The sequence below is a fragment of the Schistocerca piceifrons genome, chromosome 2 (genome assembly GCF_021461385.2).
Source record: "Schistocerca piceifrons isolate TAMUIC-IGC-003096 chromosome 2, iqSchPice1.1, whole genome shotgun sequence".
In the NCBI taxonomy this organism is placed as follows: Eukaryota; Metazoa; Arthropoda; class Insecta; order Orthoptera; family Acrididae; genus Schistocerca; species Schistocerca piceifrons.
The window spans coordinates 246,595,976-246,621,725 of record NC_060139.1 but is presented as its reverse complement, the minus strand read 5'-3'; the positions used below and the strand labels follow the sequence as shown (position 1 = coordinate 246,621,725).

Sequence of the window (25,750 nt, the reverse complement as noted above, 5' to 3'; positions counted from 1 at the left end):
TTTTTTGGTGGTTTTCCACTGTCATTTAGGTAAATGCTGGGCTGACTCCCACTCTCAAAAATACGATATATAAATCGTTTAAATGTGTTACCATACAGCACAAAGTTTACATGACTCTCGGACAGATGCCGCACATGACTAACCAAGTAATCTTCAGATGCAAGTGAATGTTGTCCACATTTTCATAATAAAAAGGAGCTCTAGCATTCTAATAGAGAGCCTTTTTGTGGGAGGGCTACTGTGAGACGAAGAGGTCGGCACAGGAGAGGGATTCATGGTTGGCTGCATAAAATCAGTCTCAAAGTTGATTACCATAAATAAATGGAAATACGTTTCGTCACAAGCAGCGTCTTCATCCTGGTAGATAGAGACTGTGCATGATACGGTAGCCGCTGCACAGTGATCAGTTTTCGTCTGAAGCACTGGGTTGTTTCATTCATTTGTTCGGAAAGGGATGCTGACATTGTTTACTCATTATAGGCTTGTTGGTGACGTGCTGTGCTGACACAATCGAAGCACACGTCCTGCAATCTTTCTTAAACGTTTTTCAGGAACTATTCAACAAAAATTTAATTTTTCTCTACTTACAGTTTCACATTTCAACTTCATGACGACGTGCCCATCACATCGTTAACGGTCATAGTTAGTGTGATGTTATCATTTAAGTAAGACATGGCGAGAAATTCGAAAAAGTTTGAAATGGAAAATAGGATTCACTATGATTTCGCGTTTCGTGCATATTGTATCATATGTTTCATATTGAATTTTTGTTTAGATGAAGGTCTCTATCTCTCACCAATCTCGAGAAAGTTGATTTTACGTAGCATACTCATTTGTGGTCGTGCGCACCAGTGATAAAGCCAGAATGAATCATCTGTAACATACCCCACATCCTATAAACTGTTCGAAATATCGAAACAAGATTTTGCTAAATGGTAATGCGAGAAGGGGAGAGTACTTTTCCGTATGGTTACTGTGCGAAACTTCATTGTTAACTGTGTTAATCACAAACTACAGACAGCTGGTGAAACGAGAAATGCTTTGTGTTTTGGAACACGATTGTAGAATTACACGTTTATTTTTGTAACGAGGACGTGGTTTTTCATAAGCTATTGACCTTACTTGTCTAGATTTCCTCAACTCGTAAACTAATGTTTCAGAATTTTGTCGGAGTTGCGTCTGCACAACATGTTAGTGGTGTGACTTTGTGTAGACTCTGTTGTGTTTTGGTAAAAGAAGCAGATTTTAATACAGGAACAAGAGAAATGTAGGTTTTACTCAAAATCAGAATTCCCAACTCCTGATGCTTCTCTGGAAGTTACAGAAGGTTAACAAATCTGGCGAAAATAAATAACTGCTTTTGTTGCATTTTCAGCGTCATTCGTTTTAGATGTTGACCAAAGCAAAACTGAAGCGAATCCTTTTGGATAATCACCGCACAAGCGTCGTTGCGAAGAGGCTCCACTTAATACTTTAAAAAAATGTGATCGTAGACTTCAGTTCAGGACAGCATTTCCCCTCCAGTGTTCAGCATTTTCCCGACAGCTCCTGCCTGCAACCCCCACCACTACCAATCTCCCCATGCTTCCCCAGCCTACTGCGCATCTACCAGCCACATTATTCTGCACACACTCTAGTTCCTATCTACAAATCCCTAAACAATGTACCCAATTAGTTGTCGCATGGTACCGTAATGCGCAGCCGAATATGGTGTGATCAGTGTCTTCCCCCGTGCCACTGTCATACAGGGTTATGACAATCCGTCGTGGAGGTGCTGTCTGAAAATTCCGTGATTAGATCGGACATGAACAACCGTGGAATTTGCCGCGATACATCCCAAAGGAATATCGCGATCGTACAAGGATGGTCTGCGTTGTATCTTAATAATACCGTCCTTTATCTTGGTGTGCTGCGTCTTTCTTTGAGAAGAAGATGATAATACAGCATTGTCACATTGTGTGTTCTTACAGAGAAAGTCGACATTTTCATTTCCTATCTTTTCCTGACTCACCAGTCTTCTGACAGGTTAGATGCGGCCCATCACGAATTCCTCTATTGTGTCAACCTCTGCATTTCAAAGTGACACTTGCAAGATAAGTCCTCAGCTATTTGTTGGATGTATTCCATTCATTGTTTTCAAATGGTTCAAATGGCTCTGAGCACTATAGGACTTAACATCTGAGGTCATCAGTCCCCTAGAACTTAGAACTACTTAAACCTAACTAACCTAAGGACATCACACACATCCATGCTCGAGGCAGGATTCGAACCTGCAACCGTAGCAGTCCCGCGGTTCCGGACTGAGCGCCTAGAACCGAACGGCCACTGCGGCCGGCGATTGTTTTCCCGTAGAGTTTTGAACCTCTACAGTCCCCTCTACTACCATGGAGGCCAGTCCCTAATGTCTTAACATATATCCCACCATCCTGTCCTTGTTAATGTTTCCCATGTGAATCTTTCCTCATTCTGCGAAGAGTCTCCTCATTCCTTGTCAGTTCAGCTAGTTTTCGATAGACTTCTGCAGCAACACATCTTAAACACGTCGATTCTTTTCTTTTCCTCTTTTCCCACAGTACTAACATACAATGCTGTGATCCAAACATACATTATCGGAAATTTCGTCCTCTAGTGAAGGCCTGTGTTTGATATTAGTGGACCTATTTTGTGGCCATAAATGCCATCTTTGCCAGCGATAGTCTACTTTTTATGTCCTCCCTGCTTCGTACGCTCTCAGTTCCTTTTTTTCTTCCAAAGTATCAAAATTACTTATCTTCTTTTACGTCTTGATCCCCAATTTTGAAGTTAAGTTTATAGCTAATCCCATTTTTGCTACTAATTTCGTCTCTCTTCGGTTTACCTTCAATCCATAGTGTGTGCTCCTTACAATCTTCATTCATTTGAACAGTTTCTGTAATTTTTCTTCACTTTCACTGAGGACTATTACGTCCTGTGTGAATACTTTCACATTGTATTTCATAATACTCCAGAAGCTTTCTTTTATTTCCGTCAGTGCTTCTTCGATCCATAGATTGGTCACTAGAACGAAAGACTGCATCCCTGTCTTATTCCCTTCCTAATTTGAGCATTTAATTGTTGGTCTTCCATTCTTATTGTTCCCTCTTGGTTCTTGCATGCAGTGTGGATTAACCGTCTTTCTCTATAGCTTAATCGTATTTCTCTCAGCATTTCGGACCTCCTGCATAATTTTACGTTGACCGCCGCTTTTTTCTAGGTAGACGGTTGTAAAAAGGTTCTTGATTTTTGTCTTGCTTCCGTTACCAATCACAACGTCAGAACTGCTTCTGTGGTGCCCTTACCTTTCCGAAAGCCAAACTGATCCTCATCAAACACATCCTCAATTTTCTTTTCCATTCTCCTGTATACCATTTGTTTTGGTTGGCAGGAGAGCCAACACCGTGTTACTAGAAGGAGGCCGAAAGGCACGCGTTTTAGCTCACGCAGGCTGGCGTGAGGTCTGGAACAGGACAAGGAAATTAGAATTTAGAAAAACGGACGTAGCTGGTGGAATACTTAACTTTAATCCATTAATGGTGAACGCCGGTCTTGACGGTACATGAATCAATATCAATAGTACTGATAATGGCGCCTTACTAGGTCGTAGCAAATGACGTAGCTGAAGGCTATGCTCAACTATCGTCTCGGCAAATGAGAGCGTATTTTGTCAGTGAACCATTGCTAGAAAAGTCGGTTGTGCAACTGGGGCGAGTGTTAGGAAGTCTCTCTATACCTGCCGTGAGGCGGCGCTCGGTCTGCAATCACTGATAGTGGCGACACGCGGGTCCGACGTATACTAACGGACCGCGGCCGATTTAAAGGCTACCACCTAGCAAGTGTGGTGTCTGGCGGTGACACCACACCATTCTTGTCAACAACTTGGATGCATGAGCCGTTAAGGTGACTATGCGATTCTACACGCACTTATCTGACCTTGCTGTATTCGGGATTGTATGGATGATATCTTTCCGAAAGTCTGCTGGTATGTTTTGAATCTCATAGATTCCATCTTGAACAATCGTTTGCGGCATCTTCTCTCAATGATTTTATAAGTTCTGAAGTAATGTTATTTATCCATTCTATTTTATTTCCTCGTGAATCTTCCAAACTTTTTTAATTCTGATTTCGTATTTCTTCCGTATCGACTCCCATTTCTTCTTGTAGCACGTCGTCAAACAAGTCCCCTATGTGGAAGAACCCTTCAGTGCACTCTTTCCACCAATCCGCTGTCTTCTCTGCGTTTAATAATGTTATTCCCATTCAATTCTCAATGTTAAAGCCCTTTCTTCTGTTTTACCAATGTTAGACGTTTCTATACGGTGAATCAGTGCAGTCAATTTTTACACTTACTTCTTCTCTGTAGCCTGTTCCCTTTTCCTGCCCTGCACTTCGCATTTATTTCTTCCCTTATTTGCTTCTATTGCTGTATTTCTGTATTTTTCTAATTATTTTTGTATTTCCTTCTGTCGTGAAGTATTTCTTCTGTCACCGAACGTATCTTCACATTTACCTCTCTTATACCTATATTTGTCCAACTTCTTTGAGTGTCCCTTATAGAACTGTCCAGTCGCTTTCAATTAAAGTGCGCACCGAGGTACTCATTATCACAGTATCTACAGCCCTGTAGAATCTCAAATGCATTTCATCATTTCTCAGTACTTCGGTATGCCACTTCTTACGACCTTGATTTTTCCGGACGCTTGTTTGAAACTTCAGTCTACTCTTCATCACTACTAAATTTTATACATGTATCACCGCCAGACACCACACTTGCTAGGTGGAAGCCTTTAAATCGGCCGCAGTCCGTTAGTATACGTCGAACCCGCGTGTCGCCATTATCAGTGATTGCAGACCGAGCGCCGTCACACGGCAGGTCTAGTCTAAAGAGACTCACTAGCACTCGCCCCAGTTGTACAGCCGACTTCGCTAGCGCTGGTTCACTGACTACATACGCTCCCATTTGCCGAGACGACCGTTTAGCATAGCCTTCAGCTACGTCATTTGCTACGACCTAGCAAGGCGCCATATTCAGTTATTATTCTGAACAGATAATATTGTGAATCATGTACCGTCAAGAGCGACGTTCATCATTAATGGATTAAAGTTAAGTATGAAACTAATTACGTCCGCCTTCTGAATTCTAATTCTTTGTCATGTTCCAGACCTCACGTCAGCATAGTTCTTCCCTTCTCACACCAGCCTGCTTAATCTAAAACGCGTGCATTTCGGCCTCCTCTAGTAACACGGTGTTGGCTCTTCAGCCAACATATATACTCCGCAAGCCACCGTACGTTGCTTGGTGGAGGGTGCTCTGTGCCACTACATTTCCTTTCCTGTTCTACTCGCAAAAAGAGCGAGGGAAAAACAACAAACTGTATGTCCTCGTACGAGTCCTAAATTCTCTAACCTTATCATGCACGTTGCCATTCTGCAGTCAGCCTCAAACGCCGGTTCTCTAAATTTCCTCAGTAGTGCTCCTCGAAAAGAACGTCGCTTTGCCCCAAGTGTATCCCATTTGAGTTCCCGGAGCATCAGCGTAACAGTTGCACGTTGTTCGAACCTACCGGTAACCCACCTCTAAATTGGTTCGATGTCTTCCTTTAAGCCGACTTGGTGCGGATGCCAAACACTCGAACAACACTTAACAGTGGGTCACAGTAGTGTCCTATACGTGGTTTCCCTTACAGGTGAACCACACTTTCATGAAATCCCCCCCCCCCCCCTCCAATCAACCAAACTCGACTATTCGCATTCCCTACTACAGTCCTTACTTGCTCATTCCATTTCATATTGCTTTGTAGCGTTATACCAAGATGTATCAAGCAGCACCCTATCAATGCTGTAATCCAACATTATGGATTTGTTTTTCCCAATCATCTGCATTAACTTACATTTTTGTACATTTAAACCTAGCTGCCATTCATCAGGCCAACTAGAAATTTTGTCTAAGGCATCTTGTATCCTCCTTTAGTCACTCAACTTTGAGACCTTATCTACACCACAGCATCATCAGCGAACAGCCGCACACTGCTGCCCACCCTGTCCGCCAAATCATTTATGTGTAAAGAAAATAACAACCGTCCTGTCACACTTCCTTGGGACACCCCTGTTGATTCATTCACTTCTGATGAACACTCGCCGTCGAGGATAACATGCTGGGTTCTTTTTCTTAAGAAGTCTTCAAGCCACTCACATATCTGGGAACTTATTCTGTACCCTTGTACCTTCGTTGGCAGTCTGCGACGTGGCACAATGTCAAATGCTTTACGGAAATATAGAAATATGAAATCGGCCTGTTTTCCTTGAACTACGGTTCCCAGGATATTATGTGAGAAAAAGGCAAGTTGATTTTGGCACGAACGATGCTTTTTAAAGATAGTGCTCATTCGTAGACAGAAGCTTTCCTCTCTCAAGGAAATGTTCAAGTATTCTGCAGGACATCGAAGTTTAATATATTGTCTGTAATTTTTCAGGTCCTTTCTTTTACCCTTCTTATATACAGGAGTCACCTGCGCTTTTTTCTCGTTCACTTGGGAGTTTATACTGGGTGATGGATTAGCGATAAATGCAAGCTAAGTAGGGATTCAATGTCTCAAAATATTCTTTGTAAAACCGAACTGGGATTCCATCTGGACCTGCTGACTTATATCTTTTCTACTCCTTCAGTTGTTTCTCTACACCAGGGTGCTTATTACTACGTCATCGATACGGGAGTCTGTGCGATGGTTAAACGACGGTATGTTTGTACGTTTCTCCTGCGTGAATTATTCTTAATTGCGAAATTATGATCAGAGTCTATATCTGCTCCTGGGTACGCCTTACAATATGCTATTTGACTACGGAATTTCTCTGATCTCTGATATCGGCAAGCAAAGAACTTAGTTCTTGACTTTGGGGAGCTCGCAGTCCATCACCTAACACAAACACCTCTTGCTTGACCGATTAACCTTGGAAATTAGAAACGTTCCGTTGCGACGCGTTGCTTTAACAGGCACTTAACTGATTGGATCGCAGAGCGGACCACGCCTTACTCTTATCGATCAGCGTTATGTTAATGGGAGTCGCCTTCATTTCTTGGCTACGCTTGAAGCACTCCCTTTACTATCTGAAAGTGGAATTTTTTAGGTCTGCTCTATATCAATCACTTGGAGCGCTTCGGTCAGGGTATCTTTTTCTACCACATTTCTCTCGCGCCATCCGTGAAAGGACAGAAGAATGGATTTAGGTCTAGGCCCCTTTTCAAACTGATATTAATGTTATCTCCATGCTACTTAAGGAAGATAGATGTACGTGGTGAAAAAGTTTTTGCATCTGACGTCGAGTGACCTCTGTTTCAGTGATTGAACGACGGCAGATTCACAAGTAGGTGCTATGTGTAGGACCTCCACGGCTCATCACAAAACATAAGCACAGTCTTTCCCATTCCCTAAAGCAGAGTAGGCGGAAATATGTGGCAGGTATGGCGATAGAGTACTATCCCAGCCCAGGCGCAAGTGTTTCGGAGCGGACAGTACAGAGCACATTTTTGAAAATCAGCCACCCCTAAGTGTTCCCAAGACGATACAATCCATCGTCCATTACCACTGCAGTGGGCACTGAAACATCGAGAATGGACCCTGAATCGATGGAATCGTGTCACCTAGTCGAATGAATCACGTTTATTGTTACACCAGGCGAATACCCTGTCGTCCGGGAGAACGAGCACTCAAAACATGCATCGCAGCGCAGGCGTGGGAACATGGGGGTAGAGTTATGCTGTCGAGTCATTTCACCTGTGCGTCGATGGGAACTGACGTAGCATTCGAAGACACCATGACAGCCTGGCTGCTCTGGACTACGTGAATATTCTTGCTGACTACCTGCAGCCTGTCATCCCACACAGCGGTGACACTGAAATACTATAGAGCAAGCGAGTGCGATTGGTAATGTGCTAGCTCACAAATACGCAACGTTTGAGCCAGAAAAGACGATTTTATTTTTAAAAGAGTACTCCAAATAAACACATCAAAAAAAGTTTTGCATCACCCCGGTTCCCAGAACTCCTGAAGACAGACGCTGACTGTGGTTACTGTGTCACAGACACATTCCCTTTGACTGTTCAGAGATGTCACTAAACCCGCACAAATATGTAAACAACCACGCATAAGCAACGCCTATTAGATGGAGGGGGTCCGACAGCCGATCAGTTCCAGTCATTCCAACAGGAAGGAGGTATACGGCTCGTGCTGTCTGTAGTTCAACCATGCCTAGACGGTCAGTACCGCGGTTCGATCGCACCCGCATTGTTACTTTGTGCCAGGAAGGACCCTCAGCAGTGGAAGTGTCCAGGCGTCTCGGAGTGAACCAAGCGATGTTGTTCGGACGTGGCGGAGATACAGAGAGACAGGAACTGTCGATGAGATGCCTCGCTCAGCGCGCCCAAGGGCTACTACTGCAGTGGATGGCCACTACCTACGGATTATGGCTCGGAGGAACCCCGACAGCAATGCCACCATGTTGAATAATGCTTTTCGTGCAGCCACAGAACGTCGTGTTACGACTCAAACTGTGCGCAGTAGGCTGCATGATGCGCAACTTCACTCCCAACGTCCATGGAGTGGTCCACCTTTCCAACCACGACACCATGCACCGCGGTAGAGATGGACCCAACAACATGCCAAATGGACCGGTCAGGATTAGCATCACGTTCTCTTCGCAGATGAATGTCGCAAATGTCTTCAACCAGACAATCGTCGGAGACGTGTTTGAACCAACATGGTCAGGCCGAACGCCTGAGATACACTGTCCAGTGAGTGCAGCAAGGTGGAGGTTCACTGCTGTTTTGGGGTGGCATTATTTGGGGCTGTTGATGCTCATGGAAGGCGTCGTAACGGCAGTACGATACGTGAATGCCATCCTCCAACCGATAGTACAACCATATCGGCAGCAGCATGTTGGCGAGGCATTCGTCTTCATGGGCGCCAATTCGCACGCCCAACGAGCATATCTCGTGAATGACTTCCTCCAGGATAACGACATCGCTCGGCTAGAGTGGCCAGCATGTTCCCAAGACATGAACCCTATCGAACATGCCTCGGATAGATTGGAAAGGGCTGTTTATAGACAACTTGACCCACGAACCGCTCTGAGGGATCTATGCCGAATCGCTGTTGAGGAGTGGGACACTCTGGACCAACAGTGCCTTGATGAAATTGTGGACAGTATGCCATGACGAATACAGGCACGCATCAACGCAAGAGGACGTGCTACTAGGTTTTAGAGGTATCTGGACCACCACCTCTGAAGGTATCGCTGTATGGTGGTGTAACATGTAATGTGTGGTTTTAATGAGCAATAAAAAGGACGGAAATGATGTTTATGTTGATCTCTATTCCAATTTTCTGTAGAGGGTCCGGAACTCTCGGAACCGAGGTGATGCAAAACTTTCTTTGATGTGTGTGGTTATGTATTTCTTTAACACTTAAAAGTCTGAGAAATTCAGCTGTATGCAACCAACTGATAGTGCTATTTTGGTATCAGAAACTGAACAGTTTAATTTGAATATAAAACCGTTAAATTTCGCCGCTCTCCAGAGGCTCAATTTGAACATAGATTAAATAAAGCACACTAAGACCTAAAACATGGAAGAAAACAATACAGTTAACGAGTATTCCATAATAATAAATCCTACATGAGTATACATTTAGTTATCAGATCGGAACAGGTAATGGCGCACTATAAAAAAAACACTGTGAAACAAATGGGCAAGGATGTAAAAATCAAATTTAAAGGATAACGCCCAGCTGGCATAAACAACCATTGAACACCAAAGACAGCACAGATAACGCTGATAAATTACAAAGCGGGCTGGAAACCGATAGGCAGGTGTGTCACGTACAGACAGAAGCCTTTAGCAATGCACACAACTTGATTTCAAAGTGACATTACTGAGGATAATTCCATAAAACAGAGTACACATAAAATTTGGGCCGGAAGACCCAAATGGCTTCAGCTAAGACAAGAAAATTTAACTTGCATTTATTACAGAAGCTCATGTAATGTCCACAAATTATCATCAGTTTAATAGGCAGAAATAACAGTGAGATAAAATCCAAAGTAAGTTATCGCGACCAATGAACGCCGTTCAAATAATGTCGGGGTTAACCCAATCCCATAGGCTACTGTACGCTGTCATAAGTAAGCATAGACTACAGTAGATATCCTAGTAGCCTTAGTCACTAAGGATCGCGACGCGTTTTCTGCACGCTAGGTGTGTTACATACCTATTGGGCGTTACCTCACAGCAGTCACTTTCTTCATGCGTGCGATCAATGTGTTAGCAAAGTCTCCTAGAAACTGGAAGTGAGGACATACAAAGCCCCACGTAATCTGGGAAACAGTTTCTTTCTACATAGTTATCGTCCTGTCTTTTACTTAAAAATAAACTGTAAGAACATCAAAATCTAAATTTTCAATCTTCAATTCGGGTTTTATTCGAAAATTTTTGATTTGTAACGTGAAACAGAGGGATGTCGAGTAATATATAAAAAGTAGGCTTATCGAAAATAAAAGTGAAATTTGAAAAAAAAAACCTCAGGAAAGATGAATCAAATATCACTTCAACACTTCGTTGGACATATATAAAACTTATTTCTGTTATTTAGAAACAAATTTCGCATTTTATCATCAATAAAAGAAAACTTTTGCCTTTCAACATAATGAAGAACATTCTATTGAGTACATAATAACAAAATAATTTTATAGACTTTTTTGTTTTTGCCCATGTAAACTGTACTTGCATCAGAAGCAATTCCTTTGGTTACATGGGAGCGCAGAAGTTACGTGATAAAGCAATTTTTCGTCTTGAGGTTGAAGTTTTTGTGTCCCTGTATGCTTGCAACTAAATTTCTCTTTGGAGATGGTCCGCCTTGAGCAAAACACAATTTCTTATTTTTCTTTTAATTCCGCAGACATGTTTCGCTGAAGTTACAGCGTCATCAGTGGGTTTTACGTTATCTTCAATGAAACAGCAAAACAGTGGAAGAAAACAACTACATTGAATTATATATAATTCAGCAAACCCACAGCATGTGGTAACAAAGTATGTATGCAAAATCTCATCCGTTTTTCAGTTATGTAAATACTGTCTTTATAAACTCAAATTTATAAAAAATGGTTCAAATGGCTCTCAGCACTATGAGACTTAACTTCTGAGGTCATCAATCGCCTAGAACTTAGAACTAATTAAACCTAACTAACCTAAGGACATCACACACATCCATGCCCGAGGCAGGATTCGAACCTGCGACCGTAGCAGTCGCTCGGTTCCAGACTGTAGCGCCTAGAACCGCACGGCCACTCCGGCCGGCCAGATTTATATATATAGTTTCTGTTTAATAGTTTCTGTTTAGTTTCTGTTTAATAGAAGATAATATAAAACCCATTGATTAAGTTGTAGCTTTAGTGAAGCGCGTCAGACGAATAAAAAGAAAAATAAGTAATCGTGTTTTGCTGAAGTCGGACCCTCTCCAAATACAAAGCAAATTTTGTCACTACTAAAAAGGAATTTTTATTCCTAAGCGTTAAAATGGACAGTGGATTATCACTGAATTCTGCGAGGTTCCAGTTATATGAAAAACAAACAACGAAACAAACAAAGACAAATCGTTCGTTCCCAGGTTCTCTCTTACACACTCCTGTCAGTTTTTTCCCCTGCCAATGCTGTCAATGCCATCGGTAATCCTACGACTTACTATCTCATTTATGTACTGCACCAAAACTACTGAACCGCAGTTTTCGTAGAGTGCAACTATACTTAAGCCTAAAACACACACTGTAGCTCCACAAAACAGTTCGCAAAGTCTACACATTACCATGCTGATGAAAGATATCCATTCTGCTCAACTGTTCCACTTCGCCCGTGATTTTGGAGATAAAACAGCAGATGTAAAGCCAACGCTGTCTTTAAACAAACTTGAATTACGTGTTTGTCACGTATGTAAATTGACAGATAGCAATATACACTCTCGCTCAAAGTGACATTCAGTCCGGCAGTTGCTTATAGCGTCCATGTCACACACAAGTGCCAACACTTGTCGCTGAACGACCATCCTCCAGTTAATCGTGTTCAACGACTACTGCGTCCTCATCCGGGCCGTCGCTAAGTCGGCGCGACTGAGAGCGCCCATGACCCTTCGCTACAGGCAACGAGGTTATGCTAGGTTACCTTCTGCTTGTCATTATGCCCGTTAATTTTTTTGAATACGCCTAAGATACAGCAACATATATTGTGCCATTAACTGAAATTCTACAATAGCTTTATTTGGCACTGTTTCAACTTATGACCTTCATATTGCTACACGCTGAGGTTGAGTGTGCAAAACCAGTGGCGTTATGGTAGATTTTTTTAATAATTAGGCCCTAAGTTAATTAATATAATAACTAAAAGTAAATATGCGCAATGGATAACGTTACCCACGCACACAAAACCAACGTGTGTAGCCTGAAGGCCTTAACCGCGTGCTATTTGCTTCTCAGATCAGAATTTTACGTTTCATTACCGAAAGATGAAACAAAGGGGAAAAAGCAGTTTAAAATTTTATATAATTGACATTTATTCATTGAAAAATGGATTCTTTTCGTTTACAACTTCGTTCATAATATCGCTTAAAATACACTACTGGTCATTAAAATTGCTACACCAAGAAGAGATGCAGATGATAAACGGGTATTCATTGGACAAATATATTATACTAGAACTGACATGTGATTACATTTTCACGCAGTTTGGGTCCATAGATCCTGAGAAATCAGTACCCAGAACAACCACCTCTGGTCGTAATAACGGCCTTGATACGCCTGGGCATTGAGCCAAACAGAGCTTGGATTGCGTGTACAGGTACAGCTGCCCATGCATCTTCAACACGATACCACAGTTCATCAAGAGTAGTGACTGGCCTATTGTGACGAGCCAGTTGCTCGGCCACCATTGACCAGACGTTTCCCATTGGTGAGAAATCTGGAGAATGCGCTGGCCATCCGAAAAAATGACGTATTGCCATCCGTGCACCCAGGTTAGTCGTTGAGTACACCATCGCAGAGCTCCTGTCTGTGACGCAGCGTCAAGGGTAATCGCAGCCATGGTCTCCGAGCTGATAGTTCATGCTGCTGCAAACGTCGTCGAACTGTTCGTGCAGACGGTTGTTGTCTTGCAAAAGTCCCCATCTGTTGACTCAGGAATCGAAACGTGGCTGCACAATCCGCTACAGCCATGCAGATAAGATGCCTGTCATCTCGACTGCTAGTGATACGAGGCCGTTGGTATCCAGCACGGCGTTCCGTATTACCCTCCTAAACTCACCTTTTCCATATTCTGCTGACAGTCATTGGATCTCGACCAACGCGAGCAGCAATGTCGCGATATGATAAATCGCAATCGCGATAGGTTACAGTCCGACCTTTATCAAAGTCGGAAAAGTGATGGTACGCAATTCTTCTCCTTACATGAGGCATCACAACAACGTTTCACCAGGCAACGCCGGTCAACTGCTGTTTGTGTATGAGAAATCGGTTGGAAACTCTCCTCATGTCAGCACGTTGTAGGTGTCGCCAACGGCGCCAATCTTGTGTGAACGCTCTGAAAAGCTAATCATTTGCAAATAATTACTATTAAAAACAGTCTTGATCACAATTTATTTTATAAGGTGACCGGTTTCGACCACTGCTGTGGTCATCTTCAGACCATTGAGTGGAAACCCCTTTCTGTTGGAGAATCAAAAGTAATCATTTGCATATCACAGCATCTTCTTCTTGTCGGTTAAATTTCGTGTCTGTAGCACGTCATCTTCATGGTGTAGCAATTTTAATGGCCAGTAGTGTACCTGATTGTCTCCTACTCTAGTTCACATTTGTCACACTGTTGGGTAACAGTATATATAATATTACTCTTTTCTCCTTTTATCACAAAAGTTTACCGGATGCACTGATGGTGCAACGTGAACGAGGCACGCCAAAAATGCGCTGGACAATGGATCACGCAAGAAAATTCCCTAAAAAAGTTTATTAAGCAACGTAGAACACTCCTGCGCCTACCCTACCACATTCGAACCAACTTTGCTGGTTCTTACCGTATCCACCTAGGAGCACCATGACGTCCGCGTCCGCTCTTCCGCGAGTCCTCGCCAGCAGTACCTCCAACATGGCTCCTGGCCGGACTCAACGTCCCTAGTTTCAAATCCTTTGCAGTCATTGTCTGATGGACGAGCCTGCGACCTCTACACTCCACCGATCGGATCTTTTCCGTATCTTTACAGCCATCCCTGCTCTTAACCTTGCTAGTTTCTTCTGTGAAAAGCCTACTGCTGCTTTCTACTATCTTTGGACCAATCTCAACCTTTCTACGGCCCATTTCATCCATTCTCATGCACACATACAGACAAGGAAAACAGAAAGGACTAATGACACAATGTGTAATTTATCAAATAAAACACCTATCTTGTGCCATTTCTAAGTTTAATAGGTGGGGTATTGAATAAATATGTCTCAAGAGAGAGTTTAGGAAATTAAGCGAACCACTAGTTCCGATTCAGTTACATCGCCCTTTCGATTTGATATCGAAGAACCTCAGACATCGTCCGTCAGGATAATTGTACATGTCACAAGGCCGTACTAGCGCTACAGTGGTTCGAGGAGCATGATAGCTATTTCACGTAGATGTTTCGGTAACCCAACTCGCCTGATCTGAACCCAATGGAACATACCGGGAACGTTATCGAGCGCCAGCTCCACACCCAAATGTCATTAGTGCATATAATACCAGAACTGCAAGATCTATGCGTAGAAATTTTGTGCCTCATATCTCCTGAAACCTATCATCCATACCACGCAAATCGCTAGCGTGCTGCGTTCCAAAGAAGGAGAAAATCGCAGTATAAGCTGGTGTTTCTGTCGTTTGACTCATCAGCTCTTGAAGACACCTTAGATTTGAGGGACTCCTACACAAATTACTCGCACAGTGACACACCAGCTGATCTGGGTGGCCGACTGGGGCCGTGACCAGCCTGACCTCTGCTAACACTCTGTCAGGTGTGGTGGCTGTGCAAATGTGCTGCAAGGTTAGACCAGCTGTATGGGGTGTTGCTCCATCGTGTTGGAAGTGATTATAGGTCTTTTCCTCCTCCGTTAATGCTGCCATAAATGGTTTCAAAATGTTGGCAATCTAAAGCGCCGAAGTCAGCATCTGATGAATGATAATGAGACCAATATTGCGGTGTGTAGACACTGAACACCAAAACCCTTCCTTCTGATCTTGTATTGGTGTTTCGTGGAAGTTAAGCGGATTCTGCGCTGCCGAGAACCTGTGATCCTGTGAGTTGACATTGCAACATCCCCTTAGAAAAATTAAGAATGACTGTGCTGGTAAACCTCTTACGTTATTTGATTTTCAAACAGCTGAGCAAAACTGAACGTACTCAGACATTTCTCTCTTTAGTTACTCTGATCAACATTAAGCTGTCACACAATATTTTTAGCGCAACGCAATCTGACATTCAATAATCCCTACAAAAGAATGACCCATACCTTTCATGAATCACTTACCTCACAAAAGTCTTCGTTACTCGAACTAGTGCAATACAGCGAGCGCCAATACTGTCAGCTAAATAAAAGTTTCTAACTACTGAAGGCACTAACTACTGATAGGCGTAGTTAGCAAATGAAATATTTTGATGGAGAACAAACAATGTATTTACCTTAATAGTGTTCAAAAGTCGTAATATATATATCAGTTCGTGACATCCAGTTTTACAAATTTACTCTCTCTGATGGACACACGTCCAGATCATCCGCTCTCAAAACTCCGCCATCTCACTCCCCACATCCACCACTGCTGGCGGCTCACCTCCAACTGCGTAACGCTACGCGCTGTTCACATGCAACTGCCCAACACTACAATAGCGAATATGCCAACAATGCAAACCAGCTACAGACTGCACGCAGCACAGTCAGTGATTTTCATACAGAGCGCTACGTGGCGTTACCAACATAAAAACCTAAACAGCCCACTTACAACATAACCACTCAGACGAAACCAGGCGTCGACAGACATAAAGAACAGGTTCATACGCAAGTCATTCATTGTTATCTCGCTGAAGAGCGACTCATAAAACTGGAGGCGCTGAGGAGCATCTGCTGGTTTTAATGCATGAACAAGAAACACTCGATAAGTCCAGGTGGCGCATTCTTCCGCTTGATCGACGCGATATGCCGGTCTCCTGCGACAGACGACGCGTTGATTTGGTAGGACTCAGAAGGTTTTTCTGATGAACTGTAGGCACATTTTCTGAGATGCGGGCACGTTTCGCGGTGTGTATTGACTCGTTCAAAACGGACCCTGTCTGACGGCGTTTTCGGACTAAGCGTTGCATGGCACTCGTTTGCTGCCAATTTGACACCGCTAAACTACTCAGAAAACAACTGGCAACACCGTTCACGACTTTTTTGCGCGTAACGTTCCACCACGAAGACCCGCTGCCCTACTATGAGTAGCATCGTGCGTTTGCGCAGCTACTCTCACACTGACACAGCCCTCGGTATGCTCTGGACCGTGTGGGTCATGTGGCGGGTGTACACATGCTGTGTGCGTCAACGAGTGTGGTTATAGGCGTACATTCACGTCCAATCGTGTCAGTCGTCTGGGGCACTTTTCTTTCTCCCACTCTGTATTATTGGAACGTGTGTGTGTGTGTGTGTGTGTGTGTGTGTGTGTGTGTGTGTGTGTGTGTGTGTGTGTGTCATTATATATACAGGGCTATTACAAATGATTGAAGCGATTTCATAAATTCACTGTAGCTCCATTCATTGACATATGGTCACGACACACTACAGATACGTAGAAAAACTCATAAAGTTTTGTTCGGCTGAAGCCGCACTTCAGGTTTTCGCTGCCAGAGCGCTCGAGAGCGCAGTGAGACAAAATGGCGACAGGAGCCGAGAAAGTGTATGTCGTGCTTGAAATGCACTCACATCAGTCAGTCATAACAGTGCAACGACACTTCAGGACGAAGTTCAACAAAGACCCACCAACTGCTAACTCCATTCGGCGATGGTATGCGCAGTTTAAAGCATCTGGATGCCTCTGTAAGGGGAAATCAACGGGTCGGCCTGCAGTGAGCGAAGAAACGGTTGAACGCGTGCGGGCAAGCTTCACGCGTAGCCCGCGGAAGTCGACGAATAAAGCAAGCAGGGAACTAAACGGACCACAGCTGACGGTTTGGAAAATCTTACGGGAAAGACTAAAGCAGAAGCCTTACCGTTTACAATTCCTACAAGCCCTGACACGCGATGACAAAGTCAAACGCTTTGAATTTTCGGCGCGGTTGCAACAGCTCATGGAAGAGGATGCGTTCAGTGCGAAACTTGTTTTCAGTGATGAAGCAACATTTTTTTCTTAATGGTGAAGTGAACAGACACAATGTGCGAATCTGGGCGGTAGAGAATCCTCACGCATTCGTGCAGCAAATTCGCAATTCACCAAAAGTTAACGTTTACGGCCCCTTTTTCTTCTGCGAAAAAAACGTTACAGGCCACGTGTATCTGGACATGCTGAAAAATTGGCTCATGCCACAACTGGAGACCGACAGCGCCGACTTCATCTTTCAACAGGATGGTGCTCCACCGCACTACCATCATGATGTTCGGCATTTCTTAAACAGGAGATTGGAAAACCGATGGATCGGTCGTGGTGGAGATCATGATCAGCAATTCATGTCATGGCCTCCACGCTCTCCCGACTTAACCCCCATGCGATTTCTTTCTGTGGGGTTATGTGAAAGATTCAGTGTTTAAACCTCCTTTACCAAGAAACGTGCCAGAACTGGGAGCTCGCATCAACGACGCTTTCGAACTAATTGATGGGGACATGCTGCGCCGAGTGTGGGAGGAACTTGATTATCGGCTTGATGTCTGCCGAATCACTAAAGGGGCACATATCGAACACTTGTGAATGCCTAAAGAAACTTTTTGAGTTTTTGTATGTGTGTGCAAAGCATTGTGATAATATCTCAAATAATAAAGTTATTGTAGAGCTGTCAAATCGCTTCAATCATTTGTAATAACCCGGTATATCTTTTTTTACTAACGTAAGTGAGGGGCATTATAATTTGTAGAATATGAAGTGTCAGAGGCAGGATGAATAGATAATTGTCGGAGATAATGAATAAATTATGTTAAAAGAATCTTGTTTGGTTTAGTCTACAGTGAAACTCACGTTCTGTGGAGTAAGTACTTCTTTCGCTATTGAGTGTGTGAGTATACGACAAACATACTTGAGTAAGCGAGTGGGTGTCCTGATGCTGGTAAATGGTACCGAAACCAGTAGTCATTTAATACAATATATGTGGACTACCGACTAAAGTCTTTTTATTATTATATAAGAAACTATCAGCCTCGATTGCGGTAATGAAACCAACCTTTACCTAGGTTTCAACCTAAATAATTGAGCTCCCGAGGCCCACCGCACGGCGTCCATGGAGACGAGGCGCATGCCACAGCTTAAGTATTGATGTTGACTTAGTACTTATGCACCGCATTTTTAAAATGTAACTATGCGTATTCAGGTTGTTTTAGTTTCATTTCTAGACCATTCCATCATAGAAAAATTATTGATTCATATATATCTTCTGAAAAAGGCTAAATTATTTGGCCAAACCGGTTGTTAATTACTGTTTGGTACATTGATTTATATTTCGACACCTACTAAAAGTGTCTTCATGAGAACGAAATTTTGATAAAACGCATAATTACGTTGTGAAAAAGCAATGGACGGATTGTAGAGCAGCTACGCTCAAGTCAGAAACATTTTATTTTATGTTTGACTTGAGAATAGTTGCTCTAAAATCGGACCATAGCTTTTTCGCAATGGCAATTTTACGATTTATCAAAATTTCATTCCGATGGAGGCACCTTTAGTAGGTGTCGAAACCTAGACCAGTGTACCGAACAGTAATCTGCAACCGGTTGGCTGTGTAATCCCATGTTGAACGAGAGCGAGTCTGCTCTGGGGTCTCTTGGAGCGTCGCGACAAGTGCGGTGTCCTGGTGCTGCAGCTGTGGTACGAGCAGCGGCGGTCGGCGAGCCGCGGGCAGTGCCTGGCGCAGGAGCTGTCAGCGCGCCTGCCGCTCGACGCCTTCCGGCCGGTGGACGGCGTCCCCACCGACGCCGACCTGGCCGAGATCAACCTGGCCGACATGAACCCCGACGACATACGGGTGAGTCTCCGCCACTGTGCACTGTGCAGCTCCGGTCCACTGCCGCGAGGTGGCGCAGTGGTTAGCACACTGGACTCGCATTCGGGATTACGACGGTTCAATCCCGGGTCCGGCCATCCTGATTTAGGTTTTCCGTGATTTCCCTAAATAGCTTCAGGCAAATGCCGGGATGGTTCCTTAGAAAGGGCACGGCCGATTTCCTTCCCCATCCTTCCCTAATCCGAGCTTGTGCTCCGTCTCCAATGACCTCGTTGTCGACGGGACGTTAAACAGTAATCTCCTCCTCCTCCACTCGGCGCCCATGCGCCAAACAGTGCAATTCCTGAAGTCTGCAGGCTTTCGTGGCCGTTGTCACTGAAGTTAAAATGTTCTGGGTTATTAGGCCGCGTCATGTTTCTTCTAATAGTCCACTACTGCTAGAACACCAGCAGAGGGGTCGAAAAGTCTATCATTTTAGAAGAAACATGACACGGCCTAATAACCCAGAAGATTTTAACTTCAGTGCAATTCCTGCCTGACTGATGCTCGCGTCTTATCGCGACGTTTCTGGAGACCGAAAATATCCTATGTAGAAATCGACATGGTTTCCAAAAACAAGCGTCGTGTAAAATCCAGGCTGCTCTTGTCCTGCGCGATACTCAGCTGGCAGCGGGCACCCAGGACGATGCTGGGTTCCTTGTCTTCCGGAGCATCTTCGATATAGTTAAGTGCTAAAGTACTAGAAACCCTAAAGCACTAGAGTAAACAACGTTCCCGCCATCTTGCAGCGGCCTTCCTCGCTACATAGTTTTTGCCCTGAGGAAGGCAACTGCTACCCGGCCGAAAACACGGTTACTCTAGTCTTTTAGCATTTCAAGCCTGATATAAGAAGACACGGCAGTGCAGCTACACGGCTTATAATGATTTAGGGTAATTATTATTTATTATTCAGTCTCAGTACCACATTTTTAATTAAATTACATGTTTCGATCACTCATGATCATCTTCAGATCTAAGTAATTGCGTCAACAACCCGTCTTGTGTACCCAGGACCATACGTCAGAGTATCTGTCTTGTCTACTCGGAGCCGGTCGGAGTGGCCGAGCGGTTCTAGGCGCTACATTCAGAAACCGCGCGACCGGTATGGTCGCTGCTTCGAATCCTGCCTCGGGCATGGATGTGTTTGATATCTTTAGGTTAGTTAGGTTTAAGTAGTTCTAAGTCCTAGGGGACTGATGACCTCAGCAGTTAAGTCCCATAGTGCTCAGAGCCATTTGAATCATTTGTCTACTCGGAACCACACAACAAAGTACTCTGATATGTGGTTCTGAGTAGAGAAGGCGGCTTGCTGACGCAACTACCACGATCTGAAACTGGTCTTGAGTGATGGACAAATGTAATATAATTAAAGGCGCGCAACTGACACTGAACAATAAATAAGAATTATCTTAAATATCAATACATTTACCGATTCTCACGGCACGAATACGTCACGTGTATGAATTTTAATTAAAGTGACGCCAGCCACGGAAGCGTACGTACTCTTATTTCTAATCGTAGTTTACTACTTCCTTCAGTCTCCAGCTGAGACATGTGATTGAGGCTTACAGCCCAGCCTCCACCCGAAGATGCCACTTTCTTACTACAAAAAAATAGTGCTTCATCACCTTACGCGTTAGCTTCACATCTAACCAGATTACCAGCCTACATTATACTTTGATGGTGCCACGAACTAGCTAATGAAACAATGACAGTGCTCTTCATGTTTTGGCACTACATTTGCTAAAACCGTTCCTCAGTAAACGGCCAACTTCTTTTCGATGTAGGGGATACGCTGATCAGCCAGAACATTACGACCACCGACCTACTATCGATGGAAGCCCGTCCAGGCGATATCAGTGTCACCTGACGAGGGATGACAGCTAGTCAGTCACACGCACGCTGCATGTAGTATAAGTGAGCGTGCTTTCCGTGTGCAGAATGGCGAAGGCGCACGATCTATCTGAGTTTCATCGAGGGCACATTGTGATGGCCCGAAGGCTCGGAACGAGCGTTTCGGAAACTGCACGACTCGTCGAGTGTTCGAGGAGTGCTGTGGCGACTGTCTTCAGCACCAAGGTGAAACCATGTCCAGACGTCGTGGGGTTGGATGGCTTCCCCTCGTTGTAGATGTCGGACGCCGTAGGCTGGACAGGCTGGACAGGCGGCGAACTGTGGTGGAACTAACATCAGACTAATGCTGGCCAGAGTACAAGTGTGTCTGAATACATGGTGCGCCGAAGACTCCTTACGGGGGGCCTCCGCAGCCGAGAGACCCAGGCATGTGCCAATGTTAACACCACGACATCAGTAACTACGGCTGAAATGGGCACACGACCACCGGTACTGGACGTTGGCGCAGTGACAGGGCGTTGCATGATCTGATGAATCCCAATACCTTCTCCATCATGCCGATGGGAGGGCGCGAATCCGTAGTCTTTAAGGGGAACAGCTCCTTGACACCTTTACTGCGGGACGGAGACAAACTGCCGGGGACTCTGGGAAACATTCACGGGGGCATAGATGGGTCCAGTCGATCACGTGCAAGGGACCATGCTGCCAAGGAGAATCGTACACTGGTTGCAGACCACGTACACTTCTTCATGACGATCATGCTTCCCGACAGCAGTGGCATTTTTCAACAAAATAATGCGTCACGTCACAAAGTAAGGAGTGTGATGCAGGGGTGCGAGTTCCAATTGATGTGGTGACCCCCCCAACTTGCCATATCTGAACCCGATTGAATGCATCTTGGATGTGACTGAATGTGGGGTCTGAGCTCATCACCACCTCAACGTAATTTACGAGAATTAGGTGACCTATGTGTTGACATGTGGTACCAGCTCCCTCCAGGCCTCTTTGGTTCCACGCCACGACAGGTCGCCGTGCGAAAGGTGGTCATACCGGCTATTAGGTAGATGGTGATGACGTTGTGACTGATCAGCGTATTATCACCTCAGTATTAATCATTCATAATATCCATTCCCTAATGACGACATTCATTACAACCTGAAGCAAAATAGCTACTAAACCTTCCCTCCAGTTCAGACTTGTACTAAAACCCCACAAGTAACTAAGAGAATCGTATCGGAAGTCACAAATTCTCAAATCCGCTTCCGGCCATCCAGGTTTAAGTCTTCGTGACTTCCCTAAATCGCTCTTGGCAAATGCCGGGATGGTACCTTGGAAAGGGCACGCCGATTTCCTTTCCATCCTTGAAACATTCCTTCGCTAATGATCTCGGTGTCGACGGGACGTTAATCCTTAATCTTCCTTCCTTCCTACCTTCAAATTCTCAACACTAAACACGAACTCTCCAGAAAACTCTCAACCCCTCGCAACGGGTCCTGCCCATCCACTCATTGAAGCCAGTGTCACACAAAATGAATAGTGGCTTCATTGTCTCGTTACATTACTGCGCAATAATAATAATTCTCACAGCCGGTAAACGACTGCAAGTTGTGTAACCTTTGGCCGTAAGCTTAGCTATAAGATTTCACTTCTGCAAAGTGTTGGATTCATCAGAATATTACCGGAGGTTCCATATTTTGTCTCAAACGTCATCAACCTAAAAACATTCTAGCTACAAACCCACTACAAACTATGCATAAAAAATAATGGTAATTCTCAAGTTCTCCTTATCTACGTAAGACAGTCAGAGACAGTCGTGACGTGCCCATATGTTTTGACGGTCACGTTACTATGCATCACCGAACGAATGTATCATCATCACTTGTCACTAAGTGCACTGAATTTTCACCAGCTGATAACATACTGTGTTAGGAAGGTTGGTTCGCTGTTATACTTAGACATGAGCAGCATGTGAAATTACTTCTTTCTTTTCTAGGTAGTAAAGGCTAGTGGCGATTCTCTTATAGCTTAATTCTTTGATTCCACATTCCAGAGTTACTGATTTAATCCGTGGGGCAGTGTGCAAAAGAAATTGAAATACTAAGCTAGTAAAAGAGCTGCTATTTGTAACTTATTACCCTTTTTCATTTACATCTGCCCCATTAAATCTCGTAGAATGTTTGCCTTAAACTCCATCCAATGTTTATTGATTATGATTAAGTGTTACTAAAAGATGTACAAAACACTGTTGAATTATGTTTTCATTTCTCTTCACATTTATTAACACACAGTTTTGTTCGATGATCAGCTTTACAAACTAACTGAGCATCGATATCTTAGCATAGATCAGCAAGCTGAGAATTTTCAAACAGTGCACTAGTGGCAATAATCAACAAATTAGTAGTAATGTTGGAGACTCGTTACGAAATTTACATGGCAGTTACACTTAGTGCCCAACCACGATTCACTACCGACTACAAGATATTTACTAATGACTGATAACTTGTGACTGACATAGATTTATACATTCTGACTCCCAGAAACTCACATAGCGACCTTAGTAACTGAATACCAACTGCGGACTAGTTATTACTTTGTACATTGTGCCTATTAACAGAAGCTCGCATTACAGAACTTACAAACTGATAAAACACTAAGCTATTCCATTTCAGATATGAATAGAACAGGAAAAATAAAGACAAGAAAGATAGCCATTAAAGTATGTTTGTTTAATCAAAAACTGTGAAATTAGGGAATGACAAATTAAAAGGTACTACCTAATGAGAGAGAAATTTTAAAGAGTATGGGGGTCAACAAAGTTCACTTTGAATTTTCTGGAGAGTGTAATTTTTTAATTTAAATGATTAAGTAAATAGCATCTTATTTTAGTGAAAGTACACGTTTTAGACACGGAAAACTCAGTGCTATAAAACTACGGCACTGAATTTTGGGAAGTATTACGCCTTAAGACAGGAACATTCTGGAACACGAAAATTTTGAATACGAATAACTTGTGAAATATTAAGCTCTCGCAAAAAGTAAAACGCTTATTGTAATATGGGGAACTAGTGCTTTTAAGTAAGCTGTTTCCATTTTGAAATAAACCATTTCTAGCAAAATTAAGATCCGAAGCACATGCACTAAGTTATGAATATTTCTTTAAATAAAGTTTTTCAATAAAAACAGAATATAGTATGATAACCAGCAATCGGTAAACTACAGTGTGAATAGTGAAGTTTAATGAAATTCCGCCCTAATAAGAATTTAGTGTTTTCGAACACATATAGGGTGTTAGAGGCATAGGTCGAGATTTGTGATCATCTGTACGTTAATGTGTGCCAACTTCTGTGTGTAAACTGTTTTTTCTCTGCAACTAAAAGACTTCGCGCATAAATATCACTTAATTTACTACCTAATGTTTTCTGCACGGTCATAACTGCACCGTAAAGTGGACTACGCCTTTCAGTATAGACTGTCCGTTTGTCACCACGCATCGACACTTCAATACCTGATCTGCTGCCCAGGGGAAAACCAACTTTAATGTTTAATGGCTTGCTTGTGCCACATGTACTAACCAATCCAAGAGCAAACTACTCTTAATAATTTATGTAGTAAATATTGATGTAATGTTGTTCAGTACACTTCCTCAGTCACCAACATAAATATCTGTACTTACACTCCTAACGCCCTATATGGATTGGTAATGTAAAGAGCTCGGAAAAGGAAAAAAAGAAAATTGGCAAATGGAGTGGTATAAAAACAAGCGGGATAATCCCACCTTGCCCTGTTACGTACACAGCCATCCTCCAGTTTGACGTAACCTGAGTGTGAGCTGTGTCGGTGACACGTTTACTACTGTGTTTTCCCCAGTTGCAGCTCTGAACGTGCTTCGGCGGCCGCGTGTTGCAGGCGGAACTGAAGCGGCTGTACACGCAGCTGGAGATCCTGAAGAACAAGACGATCCGCGCCGACAACCCGCACATCTCCAAGCGGCGCGGCGGCCGCAAGGTGGCTCACAGGCGCTTCTCCCTGCAGGCGAGTCCGGCACGCCGAGCACGCTACACACTACACACTACACAACTACACAACCACACTACAAGCACCAGCACCGTGCATTCATCTCGTCCACTCACATTCCGAACACAACAGCGGTAACAGGAACACTAAATACACAGGACAGTAATGTTCTGACTACAGCGTCATACAACAGATGCCACGAACGACACAAACATCGTCACCGAAGACATAATCACAAACACGCTTCCAGCTTGCCTCTACACCCGCTTATTTGGTGGATTCTACTCAGGTGTTTCACACTGCACTAGCTTTCTTGTATACTACTCGATGAGGTCGGTCTTACTCTTTCACTTCACGAGCACGTTCGTACTCGTAACAATACCTTACTAGAATATGTCTTTAAATAACTCGCAGGTATGACTCATTTTGAATTGAAACATCAAGCTTCAGCGGTCCACAACCTTACCATTTTTTCTCTACCATCAGCTCTTTAATATTTTGGCTTCTCATTAGAACAACAATGAGACAATATGTGTTTATTTACAACTCTCAGCTCTCTATTTAAAACCCTCAGAGATGTCTTAGTTTTTTCTTCTCGCACTTGA

General features: G+C 43.6%; 1 protein-coding gene across 1 annotated transcript in view; it reads left to right on the top strand.

Moving 5' to 3' along the window:
* The window catches only part of LOC124775294 (probable G-protein coupled receptor 158), a 227,814-nt gene that overhangs the window by 142,008 nt on the left and 60,056 nt on the right, over window positions 1-25,750 (top strand). Inside the window, exons 7-8 of the mRNA XM_047250132.1 lie at window positions 19,098-19,259; window positions 25,038-25,163. Of these exons, the coding sequence (XP_047106088.1) occupies window positions 19,098-19,259; window positions 25,038-25,163 (288 nt within the window). The remainder of the gene's footprint in view (window positions 1-19,097; window positions 19,260-25,037; window positions 25,164-25,750) is intronic.